The sequence below is a fragment of the Rhyacophila brunnea genome, unplaced genomic scaffold, assembly GCF_057557595.1.
Source record: "Rhyacophila brunnea isolate RB1 unplaced genomic scaffold, BYU_Rbru_1.0 scaffold_8, whole genome shotgun sequence".
In the NCBI taxonomy this organism is placed as follows: domain Eukaryota; kingdom Metazoa; phylum Arthropoda; class Insecta; order Trichoptera; family Rhyacophilidae; genus Rhyacophila; species Rhyacophila brunnea.
In genome coordinates, this window is record NW_028233350.1 from 37927325 (window position 1) to 37950313 (window position 22989).

The window sequence follows — 22989 nt, forward strand, 5'->3', positions numbered from 1 at the left end:
AACGCCAATAGATTTAAAAAAAATAAATATATAAAAAACGTTTAATTAGATTGTGGACATCGTAAATTTCATACTAGATTCTACTAGGGCTTAAGCCCTAAGACATATCTTTCGAGCCAGACTGCCTGGTCTGCATAGTTTAATTAAAATGTCAGCGATTGTTAAAATATACATTTGAAAATATCTTCTCTGTAATTTAAAAGCCAGGTAAATTTGATTCTCCTAAGCTTTATGCATATTGGAAGGCATCTAATAATATCTAAACGGGTGCATAAACACACATAAATTGAAAACATTAACAACAGTTCATAATGTAGGTAGTAAACTAAAAAGTTATATTATATTGTAATCTTCTTCTTCGGTGCTGGCACCACCTTATAATTCGAGTCTTGGCGACTTCTACAGCTTACTCCTGCCGTCCAGGTTTTCTGCACTCCTTTTCCATTCATTGTTTTTAATCTAAATCACCATTCTTAATATTCTTCCCTGAAACTGTGTTCCCGTTAGGGCTGCCAAACATCCCGGAATTTTCTGAATTCTCGAGAAACCATCAATGAGAATTTCAATTTTAAAAAATCTCAAAAAATCACTGCTTATTTTAGTTTCCTAGTTGAACATTTTATGACCGACATGGTTTTAAAAATTCTCAACGTTGATCCTGAACGGAAATCAGTAAATCAATCTATAATTCTCGAGAAAACCAATATTCTTGAGTTCTAGAATTCTGATCTGAAATGAAAGAAGTCGAGAAATTATAATCTCTAATTATAATTATAACTGATGTTTTAGTATTAAATTATATGGAATCACATAGGTATACCTACCATTTGTAATTTTCAGGGAACTCAGAAATAATGGGAACTGAAATACCTAACGGGTAAAGAGAAGCAGGCAACCTATTTCGAGTAAGGAAGAATACGGGATAAATTTAAACACATGTCAAGAATACGTCGTACCGTAATAGATTTTTGGGTTTCCACCGTGTATACTTCCTTCTTTCCTCGACGTTTCGGGCTCGTTGCAGAGGCCATTATCAAGAGATCTCATCTCTAGAAGGAAAGAAGAAGATAGAGAGAGAGAGAAGAGAAAGAAGGAAGAATACACACGGTGAAAACCCAAAAATCTATTACGATAAAAAACAACCGTGAAAGTCTCAAACATTATATAATACGTCATACGTCGAATATTGGCAACTGTTTATGCATTGACGCTCATTTAATATTGATCCATTACACACACTATTGCACGTCTATATGCGTGGTTCATTGTCGTAGGACACTCACACATTCAAAACCCTGCGTCAAAAATTACTGTATTGGTATATAGTCTATCGGAATTCTATTTATTATCTGTTCTGTGGTCATTTTGTTTCGGAAAAATGTAATTTTCTAAAAAAAAAAACAGTTGGCAACCCTAGTTCCCGTCTGGCCTCTCTCATGGGTTCCCTAAAAAATTCACTGGAGTCGGCACATAGTTTTTCAGATATTACAATAATTTCTAGTAAGCGACTGATATTATGAATATTTGTAATACCTATCAGTGACTAGTGAGTAAATAGTTCGTTCGTTATTTATTATTAATTTGGCGTCACGTCTTGCGTGATCGAGTCGATAACCCACTTAGCAGCAAAAAAATGGTAAGGTATGTCGTGTGATATCTAATACTTACAAGACGCGAATGATGCAGAATATCTTTCACTTTCTCATTTTTGTCTTGATGGCGAGTAAAACGATTACTGATTGATTGCCACACTACTGGTACGACATATAAAAACATACCAACTATTCACTAGATCATTTGTTTTCATCAAAATTACATTAATAGTTGTTGCGTGTTAATTCATGTGTATAACTGAGGACACTGGTCCAATAAAATTAGTTCCCTTCGACCAATGTCATTATTAATGGACAACGCCCTCAATACAGTAGCTAGCAAGTAAATTCGCGCATAGCGACATTCGCACATGTATGGGTAGACGTTTCGCAATTTCCATTATGCGATATCACGCATCGGGAATTTACAGCAATATCACCTTTATTGTTATGGCGTTAGAACAGATTATGCCATTCGGCAGACCCGACAAAAAAGTGAGTATTTTTTTTCCAGATGCTTCGTCCATATTAATGTCATTGCCTTCGACTCATTCGACTTCGAAATAGTGTACCCACAGAAAAGATTTTATAAATATAATTCCGATAGCCTATACCGCTATACCAACCCCAATACCTACACTACATTAGTTTTCTCGAGAATTTGAGATTGGTTTCTTGATTTCTCGAGAATTCCCGATTCAAACAAATTCCATTAAAAAAAATTAACTCAGGAATTTAGAAAATGCCATTCAGAATCAAAAAACCGAGTTTAGCTCTTTCGACCAATTTAACCGATATATCAAATTGTCTTATGCAGCTTAGCCTAGTGGCAATTTCTCGATTTCTAGAGAATCTCATTTATGTTTTCTCGAGAAATATTCTATTCTCACTATTCACTATTTTCGAGATTCGAGAATGGCCTTTTTGAGTATGTCTCGAGAATTCTACGATATTATGATTGCATTTCTAATTTACTTACCTATGTACTTATTTTTTGTCTTTCCTTGTATTCCGGTGGTTTTTATAGTACGTATTTTTAAGTGGTTTATTTCGGTAAGGAATTGATTTCAGTATTTTATATGGCCATCTATTTCCGATAGAACATCTCACGATGAACCAATGATGTTATGCAGGCGGTTTTCAAGAGAAATATTAATTGAGCGTATATTGAGTTAAGTCCGCTGATATTAAAATAGTAAGGCCCGTTTCAGACAGGACACCGGTGTCGTGCTCGTATTAATAGAGGAGGCCTTTGTATTCGAATAAAGGGGTCTTTGTATTATGTTTATGAATGCCCCAGAGCTAATGAGTCAACGAGTGCCCGGTACACTTTTCCGTCGGCCGCTACATTCTCAAGCCGCCGATACACCTGTTTTTATTACCGCAGCCAGTTTTACGTTCTAATCATTGATATAGTACTATATGAGCAGTTCCCATACAAGTGTCATTTTAAAAACGTACCACAAAAGATATAACAAATATCGTCTTATAATATTTCCTTGTAGGTATAATGCGTTAAGACCGTTAACATGGATTCTCGAATTTCACCCGTTTTGCCCTGGCTGTAAAACTAAATTTGCGTTCTTGGAATAGTGAACCTAAGGGTGGCTGCAACGCAAAACAGACAGAGCAAGTCGTCATGCGCTGACTATTAGTTAGAGTAAGATGCAAGCTAGACCGGGCTTACTCAGTCAAACTCAAAAACTCAAACGCCATTATCTTGGAACAAGAACAGTTGTTCCCCTATTGAACTGAGGTATCGACATGTAAATTATACGTATTACATTTCACCGCAGCACAGTACGCCGTGAGATTTCTTATCGGAAAGAGATGAAAACACTACGCGTTGTTCGTTCATTGCAGACAATAATGTTCCTTCAAGAATGAAAACTTAACCTAACGTAACCTAACAAATAATCCAGTATATCGAATATTTTCAAAATTTTCTTCCTGTAAACCGAAAAGAAGCGTGTTTTATTTGGACATGAATTTTATCTCAGTATTATGCGACCCAAAGAGGTTAGACGGTCTTTAATGTACGACCATATTATATTTCCGATACAACATTTCACGGTGATGTGTGATTCGGCGAACTACATACGTACAAATGGTTTTGATACCGCAGCTGAAAAAATACGTGTTGTTTTTTTTTTGTTCAATCTGTGTTTGATGCATTGATATACTACTAAATGAGCAGTTCCCATACAAGTGTCATTTTAAAAATGTACCACAAAAGATATAACGAATATCGTCTTATAATATTTCCTTGTAGGTATAATGCGTTACGACCATTAACATGGATTCCCGATTTCACCCGTATTGCCCTGGCTGTAAAACTAAATTTGCGTTCTTGGAATAGTGAACCTAAGGGTAGCTGCAACGCAAAACAGACAGAGCAAGTCGTCATGCGCTGACTATTAGTTAGAGTAAGATGCAAGCTAGACCGGGCTCACTCATTAAGTTTTAACAAAGGCCGACTCGCTGAAAATCGGGCGTCATTTTAAGAAGCATATGATTCATCCAGTAGTATATCAATGGTTCTAATTTATATCGCGTAATTATGCGTTGACTCATTAGTTCTGGGGCATTCATAAACATAATACAAAGGCCCCTTTATTCAAATACAAAGGCTTCCTATATTATATACGAGCGCGACACCGGTGTCCCGTCTGAAACGGGCCTAAGTTTCACCACTTGGCCGAGTTGCTGAAAATCGGGGGTCATTTTAAATCTCATATGGTTCATCCAGTATTTAATATTATTGCGATGAACCCTGTGACGGCAAACTGCATACGTACAAATTTCCGGACATGCTACTGACTACCCCGTACTGACATCGTTTCATCGGACCAGACGTAAAATAATCAAACATTGTATTCTCAATTCGTTATCATGTAGACCAAACTCTTAACAGCAGCGAATCGAACATATTTGTAATTAGTAATTACTAATTACTGTCTGTGCTCAATCAGGATTTTCCATAGAGATGCCTCATTAAAGCTATCCATAGTGAATTTTGATTATACATATTTAGAAAATAGCAAATAAAATCATTTTACCTTTAACGTCTGAAGAAAACTGATCGAATCTAGTAAATGCGCTTTAGAAAATGTTGAATGTGGCACAACACAAAAACATTGTATAAAAGAAGTGACATTAAACAAATTTATTTAAACAATTTTCATTGTTTTACTTAGCGTAACCTCATTATTTTACGAATAAAGTGTGTTGAGTAGTGCCCTCACGATTTTACGCGCTTATTAAGTACGCAGAAAGTGAACCGTGACGCCAAATAAAATTTTAATCACTAGACCCAATTATTAAAAAGTTTAAAATACCTGGTATAACGCCAAAATTCAATGATACTTCTACTTTTCATAGATAAGCTTATAGGCTTTTGTGATTGGTTGTTTCATACAGGTATCTTATTTTTCTTTTCATAAAGGGGGTTGCTCTCGTTTGTTCACTACCTTGTTAAGAAGGTATATAATACTCCTAGCATGATTAATAAAACAAGCTGATACGTATTAGTCACTTTATTTATTAAATAACTTATTAATGGCACTTATTTTTAGCATTTAATATTCATACATCATAATATTGTAACCTTTTGAAATACATGGCAACATGGCCCCCACATCTTGAAACGGCCCCCCAGACACTTATCTGGTCGACCCATCACGCTGGGCCCCCAGGCCAGAGCTCTGTCAGCCCCCCCCCCCTTGTGGGGGCCATGCACGGCAAATACTCAGAGAAGATAAACATTTTCTTCGAGACAGCGAAAAAACAAAGCGTATCGACTAAATTACATTTTAATTTAGATTGCGAAGATTTATCCTTTTGGAAATAATAGTAAATGACCGATAAGAATGAAGGGAGCTAGGGGAGACATTCATCCAGCAGTGGATCGACCCCGACTGATGTTGATGATATATTGTTCATTGATTTGTTTTGTTGTATGGTGGCATACTTTTTTATTATTATTTTTACTTCAATCAAATACTTTAAAAGACAATTTTCTATAGACAAGAAACCTAAATATGTGATTTTTCTTGGATAAATTTTCATATATATATATATCTACACTATAAAAAAAAATTACGTGTACAAGTAATACAATATAATTTTCAGAATCGCACGGAAGAGTATTACAATCAAAGCTGGAAACGGAACTGGAACCGAAACCCTGAATTCTGAGAACCTCATATTTTTTTTGGAAGGAACCCTTTAAAAAAGAAAGGGTACCAGAGGTTCCATTGTTCTTTTATTTTTGGTCATCATTTAGTCATGCTGGAGCCAGTTATTCCAATAGTAATTATATTGACGCCCACGACGGCCAAGCAGCTTACGCGTCGGCTTATAATGTCGTAGGTCGTAGGTCCCAGATTAGAATCCTGGGTCTGGCAAATACACATTGTTTTTCAATTTGTGTTTGGAGTATATACCTAATAGGTTGAGCAAGTTGCTAAAATCCATTTCTCTTAAAAACAAAAATATGTGGAGGTCCATATGATCCGTTTAGGATCGGACATGGTCAACAGAAAGAAGAATTAATTATATTCTGATTATAGTTTTCAACCTAATGTTTTACAAAAGTTTTTTGCTAATGTGGTTGAAAGCCTACAAATTATGGTGTCCATTTCACACGAACCACTTATTCTGCATATCTTGATAAAATAACATGGACATCTTTTGAGTTTTGAAATTCATAATATATCCTGGAATCATTCTACAGTGGCACCATAGGTAATGTTTCCTGCAATGCCTGTGTCAATCTACCAAAAAATACAGACACAACAGTTACTGTGAATCGCTTTTGCCTGCAGAATGATTTTAGTATACCTATCAAGATTCAAGGTTGACTATATTCAGGCCGTGACACTGAATTGTGAATTAAGATTGTAGTCCTAATTATTGATTATCTTCGAATGCAATGCGGTAACCTGATAGCAATAAATGAAGATTTTCGATTGTTTCGTTAAACTTATAGTATATTTTATTTCAATATGCAACAATCATCATTTTCTATATCTTTTTCGTCACGGCCTGACTTTTTTGATTTTTAAAGAACAGAACCAAACCCGGATTCCGATATATGATTTGGTAGAACCGAACCTCATTCGATTTTTCATGAATCCCTCTAGTTATAGTCCAAACTATAAACTTGCGACACTATTATTATAGAACTAACTAATTAAATAATTCTCTATGTATGTTTATTTATAGTAATATTTTTGTTTTCCAGCGCCCGACCCTCCGTCGAATCTCTCCGTATCAGTGCGAGGCGGCAAGCAAGCTCTGGTAACATGGTCACCGCCACTCCAAGGAAGTCACTCGGGTTTCCGGCTGCGGGTGGCAGCTCTGGGAGAGGTGGGCGCTGCGGCACGAGCGGTCCCCGTCGAAGACTCAACCGCTCAGCAGCACGTCCTGCGAGATCTTCACCCGGGAGCTACTTATCAGCTTCAGGCTTATACCGTATTCGATGGAAAGGAGAGTGTTGCGTATACTAGCACTAATTTTACAACTAGTGAGTATTTAAATTTTCTCATTTTTAATTTTACTAATTGTCCGCAGTAGAGTAGTGGACAGATACTGAGAGATACAGTCTCTTGCTAACAATTTCACAGTCCTCCTGTATGATGTAGTGTAAAAGCATTGACTAACTCGGCATTATGGAAAAGGATGAAATTTTTGAGTGTATATACCAGTGGCAAAGTGAACTTATTCAACTTCAAAAATTTTTGGCAAAAGCCAAAAAACTATTTACGGTGTTGATGTCACATAAATGCTTTTTGTATTGGAATAAGTTACTTTTGTAACTAACACCGATATTGAAGTTAATTTTTCTACAGCATTGAATGCTATTAGGTTCTTCTATACAAAAAATCCTTGTTCAAAATTCTATCCTTTAAATTCTGGCATTCTTAACTCATTTTCGTAGTAAATAGTAGTACCATAGTAGATAATGGTCAAAAAATATTTCTGTATCTATAAAATATCTAAAATTATGCCATTAAACCATCCATTTTTTATCGATTATGGTTTGGTTAGGCAGGGCTTAATGAATTTAAAAAACTAACCAACATCTTCTGCAAATAATTGTATTCTTAGTTCAATTAAAACAAATACATTTGACTGACAATGTTTAGTGTGCACTATTTATGTTGAATCTTAAAAGCCTACTTCCACCCCTCGGCACTGGTGTTTACTGAAAAGACAAGATAAAAAAATTACTTAAGTAGCTGTGTTATTATACATCATAAAGAGGAGGAAACAGGAGTAATTCTTGGACCCGCTATGCATGGTAAAAAAATACCACTTTCTATAACTTAAACTTAAGGTGAACTCTATAAATAAGAAGTCTTGGCAGTAGACAATATTATTCCCGGGACGCCTTCAGTACAGTTTTGAAGGGTGCTTCTCATTCACTACCCAACCGTATACGTCTGAAAAGGTGTGGACACGTGGCAGGTGGTGGAGGAAAAGCATGTGCCTCTATATCCATGAGAAAGGCTCCCACATCCTTAAACAGGCCCCGAAGCCAGGATCTTTAGTGGGTTATCATTAAGGTTGAGGGGATTCTTTACCAAATGGTATTCCGCAGAGCCCCAGGTTTCCGTGAGTTAAAATTAAGTGCATTCTGTATTATTCTCAGCATGTTTTTGTATTTTAAAATAAATCCACTTAAATTATTGAGTTTTTGGTACTGTAAAGTGTGTTTATCTCACTTAGCTAGTTGACCCGCCACGCCTTGGAGATAAATTGATTATTTTCTTTTTTTTTCAATTACCAAATAATCATTAATTTCCCTAAGAGCCTCAGTATGTGTTACAGTGATCTACATAGTTTTCCCAAGATATGTTTGTCGTTTTTCTGAAAGAATATTTTATAGTAGCACTATGGACGTTTCACAAAAGTATTTGTGTGGTTTATTACAATGCCTTTTTCAAACCAATAATGATGCCCAATCTGCTATAAGATATGACTCCGGCAAACCAAATTGTATCTAATTAGTTTGTGGTGATGACACACAAAGAGCGAAAGCGTCTCTTCGTAAACCAGAAGGGAAAACTAGGATTGGGAGAGCTAAACTGGGGTTACAAATAACGCAGAAGACCTGCATACAAACTCGGCTGTGTTTCAGATTATAGTGGCTTGTATATTAAATATTTCAACATGTTTTGTAAATAATCTATTTCTTTTACTTACAAGCAAAACGCAAAAGGTTCCGCAAAAAGGGTGAGAGTACTTTTAGGTAGTGTTTATTTATTTCAATTAGCCCCAACCATTACTGTTAAAGTTTTTTTAACTGTAGATCCATTAATTGAGTTAATAATTATATAGTCTTGAGAAAATATAATTATATAGTCTTGATAATGGTGTTACAACCGAAATAGCTATCGACAAACCTTTTTAAAAAAAAAACTTGTAGAATTTAATATTAATATTTTCATTCCTTTTAACTGTAGATCCATTTCAGTTTTAATACCTATATTATGGTCATTATGTAGTGAGTTTTTTTTTTAAATAATATCTGTTATATTTTATAAAATTCCTACCTATTTTTAATTGATTTTTCTGTAGTGTACACACCAATAATAATAACGAATAGAATTAAGAATTTAAGATGTCTCTTCACAATAAGTGCGACATACAAATTTCAAGATGTAATTTTATACACATACCTTTCTTATTAAGATTATATACATCATCCATGTTAACACCACACATTTTAACTATATTTTTGCTTCCTGCTGTTGCGATTTTGACATAATTTGTATATTTGAAAGACTGTTGAAACCAGTGCTATACCCCGTTTACACGTGCATAGATTTACTGCTGACAGTATGTATTATCGCGGCCATAACAAGAAAATGCACGTGAAAACATGTATTATCCTGCAAGTTTCAAGATTGTGTGCATGAATCAAAAAAGTTCAGAAGCTTCTGAATTTTCACACGACAGTTGGGATTGTTCAATATCTGCGTCTGCGCAGTAGAACGATAGTGGCGAACCTGCCGGCAAACTACACTGCGCTGACTCATTTTGAGGTTAACCGATTTTCACAACCTGTCAAATAGTACTATAAAATGACAACATTACTTCTCGCTTACTCTTGAAGAATGAGATTGGTGAGACAGTCAGCACTTTTACGTGTAAACAGTTATTATCGCAATAGTTTCAAATACACACTTGCTACAGGTGGGTTGAAGCCTTCTCTGTGTTACATACTCCCTCTTGTCATAGTCAAAACTCTTGGATTCAGATTCATTTACTCAACATGTCCTTTTCCACAAGTCATGTTTGCTAGCCGTCAAATTATTGAGTTCAATCTCTGTATCAATATATTAACTGATAATTTTTTTTTCAGAACCCAATACTCCTGGAAAGTTTATTGTGTGGTTCCGTAACGAGACCACCCTTCTCGTGCTATGGCAACCACCGTACCCTGCGGGAACATACTCCCACTACAAAGTGTCAATAGAGCCGCCTGATGCTTTGGACAGTATACTCTATGTGGAGAAAGAGGGAGAACCTCCAGGACCGGCTCAAGCAGCTTTCAAAGGACTTATTCCAGGTAAAAATTGGAGAAACTACATACTATGTTAACCCTAGTTTAAAGTTTTAGTCTTTTAGATTATAGGTGTTCATACAGACAGTCGAAAAAGTAAAATGACTGAAATTATAGTAAGATCTATCGGCAGAAAATAAAACTCTTTCAGACAATAATAAAAACACAATATGTCACTGAATAGTTGGTACAACTAGACATCCGTCCTCAAATGATGTAAAACCAATGAACATTGTATATTATAAAATTGTAATTCTAAATAAATATATATCGTGATGTAGTCTGCCACAACAAGTGAAACAATAAAATCAACATAAAAGGATATGTCCCGTCTTTTAATATAATTATTATTAAACTGGCGCTAGGGGCCGTTCAGGTCCATGGCCGACTGCACAACGTTTTTCCAGGCATCTCTGTCCAGCGCTCTCTCTTCCCAGTTGACTATCCCCAGCCTTTCCGCATCCCTTTGAATGTTGTCCGCCCATCTCCGTCGAGGGCGGCCAAGAGGTCGAGTGCCAGCTGGTGTGCCTTTGTAAATCCTATAGAGAGTTCTAGATCGTTCAGATCGTACAACGTGGCCCGCCCATCTGAGCCTTCTTGACCTCAGAATATTAGTGATTCTAGGTTGGTATCGGTCGAAGAGCTCAGCGTTTGTGCGGATGCGCCACCGGTGGTTCTCATTGACGGGTCCAAGTATTCTCTGGAGGATTCTGTTTTCAAACACTTGGAGCGCCTTTTCTTGTTTTTCTGTTAAACCCCACGTTTCACATCCATACATGACGATTGGCTTGATGACCACGTTATACACCCGGAATTTCGTTTTGATGGACAGCATTTTGGACCTGAACAGACGACTCAGCGCGAAGTACGCTGCATTTCCACTTCTCAGTCGGTCAGAGAGCTCTAGGGACATTTCATTTTTAGAGGTAATGTTGGAGCCCAAGTACTTGAAGAGAGAGGTTCTCTCGAACGAGGAGTTTCTTATTCCAATGTTTCCAGAGGGTTCAATGCCTCTTGTCATTTTCAAATACTTGGTCTTTCCCACATTTACTCGTAGGTTCAACCTTTTCGCTGTGTCCTCCAGAGGAGTGAAAATATCTCTGACTTCTTCTTCAGATTCTCCGAGCACCACCAAATCATCTGCGTAGCCCAATATTTTATGGGACCCATTCAGGGTAACTCCACCTTCTGCTTTCAGAGCTTCTCTAACGGCTTTCTCTAAAGCTAAGTTGAACAGCATTGGTGATAAGGAGTCGCCTTGTTTTAGTCCTGCTGTCACCTTAAAAGATTCTGATATACTACCTTGCATATGAATTCTACTTCTGGATCCGTCCATGCATACTTTTATTATATTTATAAGTTTTGACGGTATTTCAAATTCTTTCAATATATTCCAGAGAGCTTCTCTATCAATAGAGTCATATGCGGTTTTAAAATCTACAAAGAGACAGTGTACATCTTGGGCGTATTCCCATTTCTTTTCAAAGATTTGGCGCAGTGTAAAGATTTGATCGGTAGTACTGCGGTTTCGTCTAAAGCCGCATTGGTAGTCACCAAGAATGTTTTCGGCATATGGTAGAATTCTTTCGAGAATAATGTTCGACAGAACTTTGTATGCAGTAGGAAGAAGAGAGATGCCACGGTAGTTTGCACAGTTGAGTTTGTCCCCTTTCTTGAAGATAGGACAGACCAGTGATTCTTTCCATTCTTCAGGGATCTTTTCTTCCTCCCATATTTGTTGCAGTAGCTCAAGCATGGCACTAAGAAAGGTTTCTCCTCCATGCTTGAGAAGCTCCGATGGAATATTATCGTTTCCTGCCGATTTGTTATTCTTTAAATAACTCAGTGCTCCCATCAACTCTGCCTTATTTGGTGGCGGTATAAGAGGTTCTGCTGTCGCGATTTCTGGCGATTCCAAAGGTTCATCTGGTACAGAGTGTTGAAGTAAGTTTTCAAAATGGGACTTCCATATGTTTAGCACTTGCTCTTTGTTTGCCACTATCTGACCCTGTTGATCTTTGATTTGTAGCGTGCTAGGTTGAAAGCCTCTTTTTTCAAAGCTCACTTTAGAGAAGAATGATCGAGTTTTATTTCGTTTTGCTTCTTCTTCCATCTGCTCAAAATTACTTTTGATGAAGCTTCGTTTGCACTTTCTCAGATGCTTTCGGACATTTTTGCACGTCTCGCTATATCGTTTCTGTGCTTCTTCGCTCTGCGTATTTTGCAGATAGAGCGCTCTTTCTGCTCTTCTCTCCTCCACCATTTGTCGGCAAGTGTCGTCGTACCAAGGGCACTTTACTTTCTTGGGTGCCAGTCCTATCGAGACTTCCGCAGCTTTTACCATTCCTTCTTTTAGTCTCTTCCACCTCTCATCGATACTCCAGGCTTCTCCTTCGGTGAGTTTTCCGATTTGGTTTTTTAACTCTTTTCTGTAGCTATCTCTTCCGTTTGGAGTTGTCAGCTTTTCTATATGGTACTTCACTCTCGTCTTCGCATTTGCGTGGGCTGTCTTTTTAAGTTTTTCCCTAAAGGTTGCTATCGATAAGTTGTGGTCCGTATCACAGTCAGCGCCTCTGTAGCTTCGAATGTTTTCAATAGCTTTATGGTGTCGTCTATCAATTAGAAAATGGTCAATCTGGTTAAAGGTCTTCCTGTCCCTTGAATTCCAAGTCACTTTATGTATATTTTTACGAGGGAAAGTGGTACTTCGGGCGATTAAGTTTTTGGCGCTGCAGAAGAGAGCCACTTTTTTACCATTTTCGTTAGAATGATCATGTAGGCTCTCTTTTCCAATAAAGGGTCTGAATACAGCTTCCTTCCCTATTTTCGCATTGAAGTCTCCTAGCACACATTTGATATCATGTCCCGGTAGCCTGTCAAAAGTCGCTTCAAGGAGATCATAGAAATTATCCTTTTCGGCCTCTTCTGAAGTCTCTGTCGGGGCATGTACATTCACAAGTGATATATTAAACCATCTTCCTTTGATTCTGAGCACACATATGCGCTCGTTTACGGGTTCAAAAGAAAGTGTAGCATCTGCTACTTCTCTGGCGACCACAAAACCTGTTCCGAAAACATGTTTCCCCTCTGTGTTTCCGCTATAGTAGATAACATGCTGTCCGACTATAAGTTCTCCGCTATCCGGCCAACGGGTTTCCTGGATGGCGGTAATTTGGACCTTATATTTTGACAGTTCTTCCACTAGGTTTTGAGCTGCGCCAGCTCGGTATAGGCTGAGTACGTTCCAAAATCCTATTCGTAGTCCATTTTTCGGTCCGGGTCGTCTAGAAGCGGTTGCCATATGTCCGAGGCATTGTGTAGTATTAGTAACCTTTGGTGATTTCACGGGAGAGAGTGGTTAACCCTCTGCCCAACCCCCAACCTGGAGGGCCAGGTCTGTTGGTCCGCGGGAGATATTTTATTTTTCTCCTACCCTTGATTAGGGCATTCTCCTATCCGCCACCTGGAGACGCGCTCTCTAGGGGTTACAGACTCCCCCGAGATAATAATAGATAGATAATATAATGCGTTAGTAATAACCTAATAACTTAAAAAATATTATAAATCAAAGTCTCAGAATATGAAATAGAGTCCCCTTTACATGCCTATTACAACTGACCCTCCGTAATACATAACTTGTTTTAAAAATTTAATTTAGTATGTAAATTCATCCTGTCATTATTTTGAAACAATGAAAAACATGCCCTACTTCTTTACCCCCTTGTATTTCAAATTACCATAGTATCATATGTGTTATTGTTTTAATGGTCAAATCTCTATGCAAAATAATATGTTTATGGATTGGCAGACATGCAGAATTTGTTTGTTCTTAAAAAAAGGTTACAATCAAGGCCTGAACAAAAACGAACCATACGTGCGAATGAGAAAGCATTCGGCACGCTTATATCTCCGCAAGATGCGTGAGAGTAAGATAGATTTTCTACGGCTGAATTAAATATGTTTTGGAAATGTCACCAATAAATATTGATTTTAATGATGACATTCACTTAAAAACTGCGAGCATGTGTTGCTGGAATTTATTGTTTTTGTGTTTAATATAAAGTTGGTGATAATTATTTTTAGTTAATTTAGTAGAAAATATGGTTAACTATGTTGTGATTAAATTTGGTAGTCGTACTGAGAATTAACATGATGGTATAACGTTTCATAGTTAAGTTAATAATAATAAAATTGAAGTTCTACTGTGTGTTATACGTGAGAAACACTGCGTCATTTTGCCGAACAATAGCCACTCTCTTTTTATTATTAGTCTGAGGTTACAATACATAGATAGGTAGGTAGGTACCAGTCACTTTTGTGCCACTAACAATAAATTCCTATTTTTAAATATATATACATTTTAGTTACAGCATGAAAATTTATTTAATTGCAAACAATATTTGCTGCCAATCTAGTAATAATAAAATCGTAAGTAGTTAGATATTTACAATAAATTAAATGAATTTTATGATCATCACATGCCAACTATTGAATGAAGTTTATGTTGACCATAGATTTTAATTATTGTGAATTCTTATTGGTTTACATGGGCATCATTGAAACAAAATATAAAATCATAAATAATAAATAAATAAAATATATAATAGATCTGACATGATCAACAATCATTTTGTAATAATTAAGCTTGATCATAATTTTTAATTCCTCTCTATAATAGGTCGAGCCTACAATATATCAGTACAAACCATGTCGGAAGAAGAAATATCAACACCGACAACTGCCCAATACAGAACTGTACCTTTACGGCCTCTAAATGTGACTGTCGATAAGGCCTCTATAACTTCAAGCTCATTCAAAATAATGTGGGATCCACCCAAAGGAGAGAGGTAAGACATGAATGACTTTGTAATATTCAAGAAGAATACGAAATAACATTACTAAAGGGGGGTATTTAAATGAATTTGGCCGAAACTGGATTCTGACCGATTACGTGTAAATTGTACGTAAAACATTTCACCGTGGCACAGTTCGCCGTGAGCTTTCTTATCGGAAAGAGATGACCGTATACTATACGGTTAATTCATTTTTCATAGCTGATTTTGGCAAAATTCATGAATTCAAAAATGAAAACCTAACCTAACAAATAATCCAGTATATCGGCTATTTTCAAAATTTGTTTGCTGCTGGCTTCCTGTAAAGTGTAAACCGACTAGAACCGTGTTTTATTTAGACATGAATTGTATGTCAGTACTATACGACCCAAAGAGTTTGGACTGTCTTTAATATACGGCCATATATTTCCGATACAACATTTCACGGCGAACCGCATACGTCTCCGGACACGATTCTGACCATATTATAACCAGAAGTTATTTAAAATTAAGCTAAAATTCTGTCCAAATTTGATTAAATGTAAATTACTATCAAATACCTACTCAATCAAATGTTAGTGAGGCAAAATCCTGAGAAGTTGACAAGGCACCTCAGATTTCAGGTAAAAGAGATTAAATATTGTCATCACTTGCCGCTTACCTGACAGTCGTAGAGGACTCAATCGGTTTCTATTCTTTTAACAGGCCAGCGCACCCCGTACCAGCTGCATTTATAAATTTACATTCATAATTTTGTATTCAGCTTAATCGTCCTTTTTAAATAAATACCTATTCACTGTTAACTTGTTGATTATTGTATTTGCCATCCGTCTGCCTTATAAGTATGCAGGTATTGAAATTTAATGACACCTTTAGGGGTATTTTTATTAAGGCTATACTTCAGTTAAGGCACGATCTAAAAAGATCGTGGCTAGGCGATGCGCAGATTGTGCAAATGACACGTGCCGAACGAAATATAATTTGTCATAAAAATCCAACATGCGTCCATTTAATGTTGTTTATTGTTATATTACTAATAATAATAGTATATTCATTGACATGTTTTCTTTTGTAAGTACATACGTAAAGTTTTTTAGTCATCTTTACACGATTTAAGAATATTTTCATCCGACGCCATGACAAAACAAATCGACGTGCAGAGACCGTCAGTCTCCGATTGGCGACAAGTGAGAAATTCGTCGCACCTACTGTTGAAAATTATTTGCCGTTTCACTTTTCACATTTTTCTTGATTTTCTCTTTTGTCTTGAATTGAAAATCATATTTATACAAAAAAATAGCTGAATACGCCAAATTAACCACAAAATTAGAGCAACAAAAATTTTATCAGAATCCAGATGTTAGATTAAATTGAAATCATTTCACAAAATTATCAATGTTATTTTATTTATTCTCAGTGAGTTTGACAAATACCAAGTGTCAATATCATCCCTGCGTCGTTTGCAACCTGTCATGCGGAACCGTGACGAAGGACAAGCTTGGTGGGAGTTTAAAGAGCACTTGGAAGCCGGAAAAACATATCAAGTTATTGTCAAAACCCTTTCCGGGAAAGTCACCTCATGGCCCGCCACAGGCGATGTCACATTGAGTAAGAATATTATTTAATTTTTTACCAATTAAGACAAGAAAAAGAGAAAAAGAATTAAGACGTTTAGAATTATTTAAGCATTGAATTTTCAATTGTAAACATACATACTAATAAGATATATATATATCAATTTATTTGATTTTCAGCCCCCATTTAAAGGAATACAGTAGATTGTAGAACCTTGATATAACGGACTTGGTGTATCCAAGGTTAAAATATCCGGTCAAATATAAAAATTGTTAAAAATATTGTTATACATGTTTAAATCCAATTGTCACCGCCTGTAAATAATGTTCTGTGAATGATAATTATTGACTATTCGTCGATAACTAAATTCAACTTATATTACATGCATTTTCGTAATTTTAGACAGTTGTTTATAAAAAACAGCAGACTTCAAAAGTGGAAACAAAACTTTGATTCTTATTTCAAAGCAGGATTACTGAAAGCAACCGCGTCGACATCAAACATTAACATCTATACGGTGTGTCTGGATATATTATCATCCGAAGACAAATAAACATGATTTTGTTTGTGTTTCTGCCGTAATAATAATATGCAAAAAAACATTTCTTCAGTTAGGTACCAAAATATACAGTAAGACTAGATTAATTCGAAAATTGAATGACTTAAATTTTCGAATTATGAATCACAAAATGTATTCATGTGTAATCAATCATTGATTTTTTTTCAGAACCACTACCCGTCAGTAATTTGAAGTCTTTTGTAAACGAAGAAACCAATCTTGTCGTCATGTGGACCCCTTCTAACTCCAGTACTCAAGACAGTTACAAGGTAATAATTTATCGTAATAACATAATGAATGTTAACATTATTGCTATGACAGTACTCTCTCAGTAATCCGCCACCCCAAAAACCAGGCAAGTGTCCAATTAGTGAAAGCGGCAGATTATAGTGCATACATACATACAAAATATGGTAAAAATTAAAACAGGCATTTTGTAAAAATAGTTTTTTTTGATAAATTTGTACTAATTTATAATCAAAAATCAAGTAATTACTAAATTATACATAATATTTATAAACTTAGTTTATTAACTAAATATTAAACAGTAAATCACTTGACACAACCAGCTGTTCAGTGAGGCAGATATTCTTGAATGGCTTAGGATTCTTGGCTTTCCCTATGACCAAAAGCTTCATTTTGTGTGTTCCGGTTACATTGTAGCATGGCATAATTGTGATGCGGTCCTTGAGCACTTTCTTCGCGATGAACGTACGTTTTACGAAGGAGAAGTTTCCAAAATAAACCTGTCTCATCTGCGTTGTATATACTTGTACGCGACGGACTACTGAATTTGACAATCGAATACCCGTGAATTATAGAGCTTGATTTTGTGCTTTCAACTAGTAAAAATAACGGCAGATTATAGTAGTTGTCGGATAATCGAGCTGCGGATTACTGAGAGTGTACTGTATTTACACATAAATCTGTGACATTGGTCATTTTTGTATATAGATTAAAACATTGAATATGTCTGATAATCGTAATTTATTCTCTAATTTGCTATCCAGGTCAATTATCACGAGGTTGAAACCTTCACCGGAGACAGTAACACCGTCTGGACTGATAAACCTCAAATTCCACTGGAGAGTCTTTTGCCGGGAAGAAATTATTCTATTACGGTAAAAATTATTCAATAATAATATTAAAATCAATAGAATTATCATACTTCAATAATTATGGCTGGAGATGTTAGAGATGTGACAGTATCGAGGATGTACCATGAGGATTTCTTGGCCTAATCACATTACCAATGAAGGGTTTTAGCATAAGCCTATACACAAAGAGAAATTAGAGCTACTATCAAGTGCAGAAATGCTGCATATTTTGGCAATATATTCCACACTAAGAAGTACGATTTACTCCAGCTCCTAATGCAGGAAGAGAGTAGTATCGGCATAGGAAGAAGATTCTGTTGGCTATGCAACCTCTGTAAGTGGTTCAATGTTCAAGGTGCTTGTAACCTGATTTGACTGATCAAGGATGGGAAGATGCACAGTGATCATCACAAGATGACGTATAGTTATCATACATAAATTATATCAGTGGCAAAGATAAAATTTAATTACGCTGAGATATACTATTGAAGGTCTCCAAGACCATTGGATAGTCTAAACTTCACACAAGATCGTTTCCTTATCTAGGTGCAAGCTGTATCCAACAAAATGGAATCAAACGAATCTGTGATGTACGTAACAACTCGCCCCTCTGCACCGATTATTGAAGACCTTCGTTCCATCCCTAGCGGCTTGAATATCAGCTGGAAGAGTGACGTCAACTCGAGGCAAGACAAGTATGAAGTGTGGTATCGGAGAAATGATACCCAACATATTGAAAAGGTGTGTAGTTTTTCTCTAATGTTACTTATATGCAAACAAATATGTATCTCTCATTACACAGTATGGTGTATGAAAGGTTTGATTGCAATGACTTTTACGATAAAAATTGTTTTAAAATGGGGTAACTCTCGACGAAGTTGAAAAGATCCGACAAAAACACACACTTTGTCAGTTGTACTCATTTTTTTTCATTGAACTAATAATACATATTGCAAATGGTATTAGTTAGTTTTTAAAATTCAATTAAACGCTGCCTAAACCAAAGATAAAAATATTCTTCTATCTGTAAAAAATCTAAAATTATGTAATTTAATGACATAATTTTCGATATAGGGATAATTTTGTTTAATACTTATAATGGTTTGGTTTCAACGCGGTTTAATTGAACTTTAAAAACTAACCAACACCATTTGCAATTTGTATTATTAGTTCAATGAAGTATGACTGCCAAAGTTTAGTATGCACTATTTTTGTCGGATCTCCACAGCCTTCGTCCGGCCTTCGCTACTGGTTACTTAACTAAACAAAATTGCGCCAGAGATAACTTCTTTTCTTACCTCGTCTGTCATATTTTTGTGAATGAAAATTGGCAACAGCGGTAAGGGCGCACGATAATCCGTGGTATAGAATATTTTTTTTATGGCTATCAATTCAATCGCACTGAAAACTCCATGTAATCAACAAGCTAACAATCTCTTTTATTTAGTCGATTTCATTTATTTGTAACTTTGAAATTGTTTATTAAAATCATTTTGAATATCCGCTGAATTTGTTTACAGGTATCTACTAAGGATAGTCGTCTTCTAATCAAAAATCTCTTCCCTGGTGCTGTTTATGAAGTCAAGGTTTTTGCTTTAAGTCACGATCTTCCGAGTGAACCTCACGAATACTTCCAAGCTGTGTGTAAGTAGTATTTTTTCTTTTTAACACTGTTCTCTGCTTAAGGTTTGAGTCCAAGATCAATGTATATATTTTTTTTTATTATTTTACAGTGCCTCATCCTCCCAGTAATATGTCCATCGAACGAGTGTCCAGTAATTCCGTACTGGTTCACTGGACGGGCCCTGATCCGAGTGGGTCAGTGGTGAGCGAGTTTGCTATCAGATACAGGACAGAATCCGACTTGCAATGGGTCCGATTGCCCTCTGTCCAGGCCACTTCCACGGAAGCAGAAGTCACTGACATGACTCCCGGAGAAAAGTACACGATACAAGTGAACACAGTCAGTGCCGGAGTAGAGAGCACCAATCCGCAGCAAGTAAATCATACAGTCCGTAAGTAAAATTTATTTTATACTTCATTCCATATCTGCCACAAGTTATTATGTATACATATTCATATTACTAAGCCAAAGGGTGTTGTTCCTGTATTCGATTATCAAAGATCTTTGACAAAGATGTTTTATCAAATGTTTTATAGCATTTATTTTAAGAACATTCTTTTATAAAATACAAGACTGTATACATATTATGCTGCGTAAAATATTTTATAAAAGTTTAGTTTAAAAAGTGGACAACAAAATGTGTTGCTTTTTTTACTGAAATTTCAGTAGATCTACTGATAATTGTATTAATCCTTTCGCCCCGCGGACGGCACACATGTTGTGCCCTCGTTATTTGCCCATTCGATATAATTAGCATGTTATTTAAATGTGGTAATTAAATTCTCCGCACTGAAAAGGTTAAAGGTCACATTTGCGTAAATTTTAGAAGTTACTTGTGAGATTATATCAATAACACGCTTATCTTCGATAGGCCATTCATCTTCATCTTATCGTGCGGTAATGTGTCAGTTTATAATGTTGTGGGCCTGGACCCCAGGTTCGATGTGTGTTTTGACGCAGAATATGGACCTAATAGGTTGAGCAAGTGGCTAACATCCATTTCTCATAAAAACAAAGTTCTGTTAATACTGTTAAAACCCTTTAAATGCTGGGACGTATTAAAATGGAGGTATCCGGGGGCCACAAATTTCTATGAAAAAATAAAATCTTAGAAACAGCATTATTTAGAAATATATTTAAAGTATACCATAAAGACTTGTATATCGGTTAAGAATGTCACCATAATGACAAGAGATGGCAGTATATTGTGCACAATATATTAATTTATTTAAAACAACTGACTGGGACTAGTGTAGTGTGTGTAAAGTACAGGGTGTATACACGCTCATTTTCTATGGCCGGCTTTGCATGCACAGATATGATCCTTTTAAGATCGAAGATGATGATAATAATGTATATTTAGTTTATGGGGTGTCAACGTGTATTCATCCTTTCCTCGGCACTATGGGCTTGTTGATGAGGTAATTGTAATTGAGGTTAGACTGTTGGTAAACTATCTCTTAGTAGTCTTCGGTAGATTATCTCTTGAGAATGGCTTCTCCAACGAGCCCTACACTTTGAAGAAAGTATTAAGAATGATACACTGTCATAATCCAAAAACTAAATACATTAATAATCTCAAACAATATATGAAGTTAATTTTATTTAGATAGATATCATTTCAATTCAAATCTAGCCATAGCCTTATATTATGTACAATACATATCGCACCATGAGTGTAAAACCAAGGCATCTGCAAATTATTCAATTTCGAGATTAAATGCAAAACAACTGCAAAAGTCGTGAACTTGATAATGTAAAAGTGAAGTAACTGAAAGAACATGCAATATAATGTAGATATAAATCAAATATTATGGTTTGTTTTTAGAAACTCTAATCTTAATATATCCAAAATATGTCTTTCGCAGATGCCTTGGTTTTACACTCACGGTGCGATATAATCCAATAAATTATAGACTATAAAATACAACAGTATCTAATTATAATATTATGTATTGGTACGATGAGTTTTTAAAACAGTATGCCAATATTTTCAGGTCCAAATCCTGTTTCAAACATTGCGCTGCTGGTGGACTCAACCAACATCACCCTGGAGTGGCCGAGGCGCGAGGGCAGAGTGGAAACTTACGTAGTCAGCTGGTGGAATGCGGAGCCGGCCGAAATACAAACCAGGCTCTCGAAGAACATCACCAACGTGCATCCGTCCACAGCCACTATTCCTGAGAACGAGATCAAACCTGTCCGAGTTCTAGTCGGCGACTTGATGCCCGGCGTGGAGTACCAGTTTGAAATATTCACCGTCTCCTACACATTGGATAGCGAAAAGACTAAACTCAATACGAGGACAAGTAAGTTACAATATAAAAGAAAGGACACTTTAAATTTTACAGCCGCATGTTGTTTTTACGATGTAAACAATGTCCACATAGTAATATAATTTAGGTATTTGCTAATTTTATTAACAGAGTGGCAAATATCATTATGTATCACATTTTATTATCATTTCTCAGATGACTGAAAAATCATTTCTTCAATCAGCATTTCATCAGTCTATTTTGTAAAACTCATTAATCCCACAATCGTAAAAAAAATTGCTTGAATTCACTAGCAATATCGAATATCTACCTCCGTGGAAGAGTTTTACACCCTTAATACATCTTAATTCATTTCAAAAATGAATCCTCAAATACCACCTAAATGTCCTAAATCATGTCTATGCAATAAAAGAATTTATAAACTTCCTAAATACAAGCGCCTTTATTCTAATGTACCCATTGCGAATGGAATATATCAATTATTGAGTCGTTATTACCTTGGTTATGACAGTGAATTGCATAGAATAACCAAGGTACAGACCTACAAATTTATCTAAAGAATGGGATGGGGGAGCCACTGTCGAAAACTACCCAATAGAGACTCGTAACTGGACAAAATCTGACATTCGAATGAAATTTTCAAAATGATATCTTATGGTAGTTCGTTGTTCTATTTTTGGCCATTCTACAGATAAGTTTTTAGGTCTGTAATAAAAACTCAATAACCCCAAGGCGACACATTCCACAATAGTTTGTTTTTCATTTTAATTTTTTGAATATTGAACATATATTTAAAACAAAAATTTTGCGTGTTTATTGTCTCATGAAGTTGTTTTGGATTTGTGACGTTTACAAGATAGAA

General features: G+C 35.9%; 1 protein-coding gene across 1 annotated transcript in view; it reads left to right on the forward strand.

The window, feature by feature from the left end:
- The window catches only part of LOC147064193 (tyrosine-protein phosphatase 10D-like), a 183321-nt gene that overhangs the window by 135294 nt on the left and 25038 nt on the right, over positions 1-22989 (forward strand). Inside the window, exons 3-12 of the mRNA XM_085959245.1 lie at positions 6838-7119; positions 9964-10170; positions 14843-15011; positions 16414-16604; positions 17299-17399; positions 18141-18251; positions 18774-18968; positions 19748-19871; positions 19961-20242; positions 21849-22160. Coding sequence (XP_085815371.1) covers positions 6838-7119; positions 9964-10170; positions 14843-15011; positions 16414-16604; positions 17299-17399; positions 18141-18251; positions 18774-18968; positions 19748-19871; positions 19961-20242; positions 21849-22160 — 1974 coding nt within the window. The remainder of the gene's footprint in view (positions 1-6837; positions 7120-9963; positions 10171-14842; positions 15012-16413; positions 16605-17298; positions 17400-18140; positions 18252-18773; positions 18969-19747; positions 19872-19960; positions 20243-21848; positions 22161-22989) is intronic.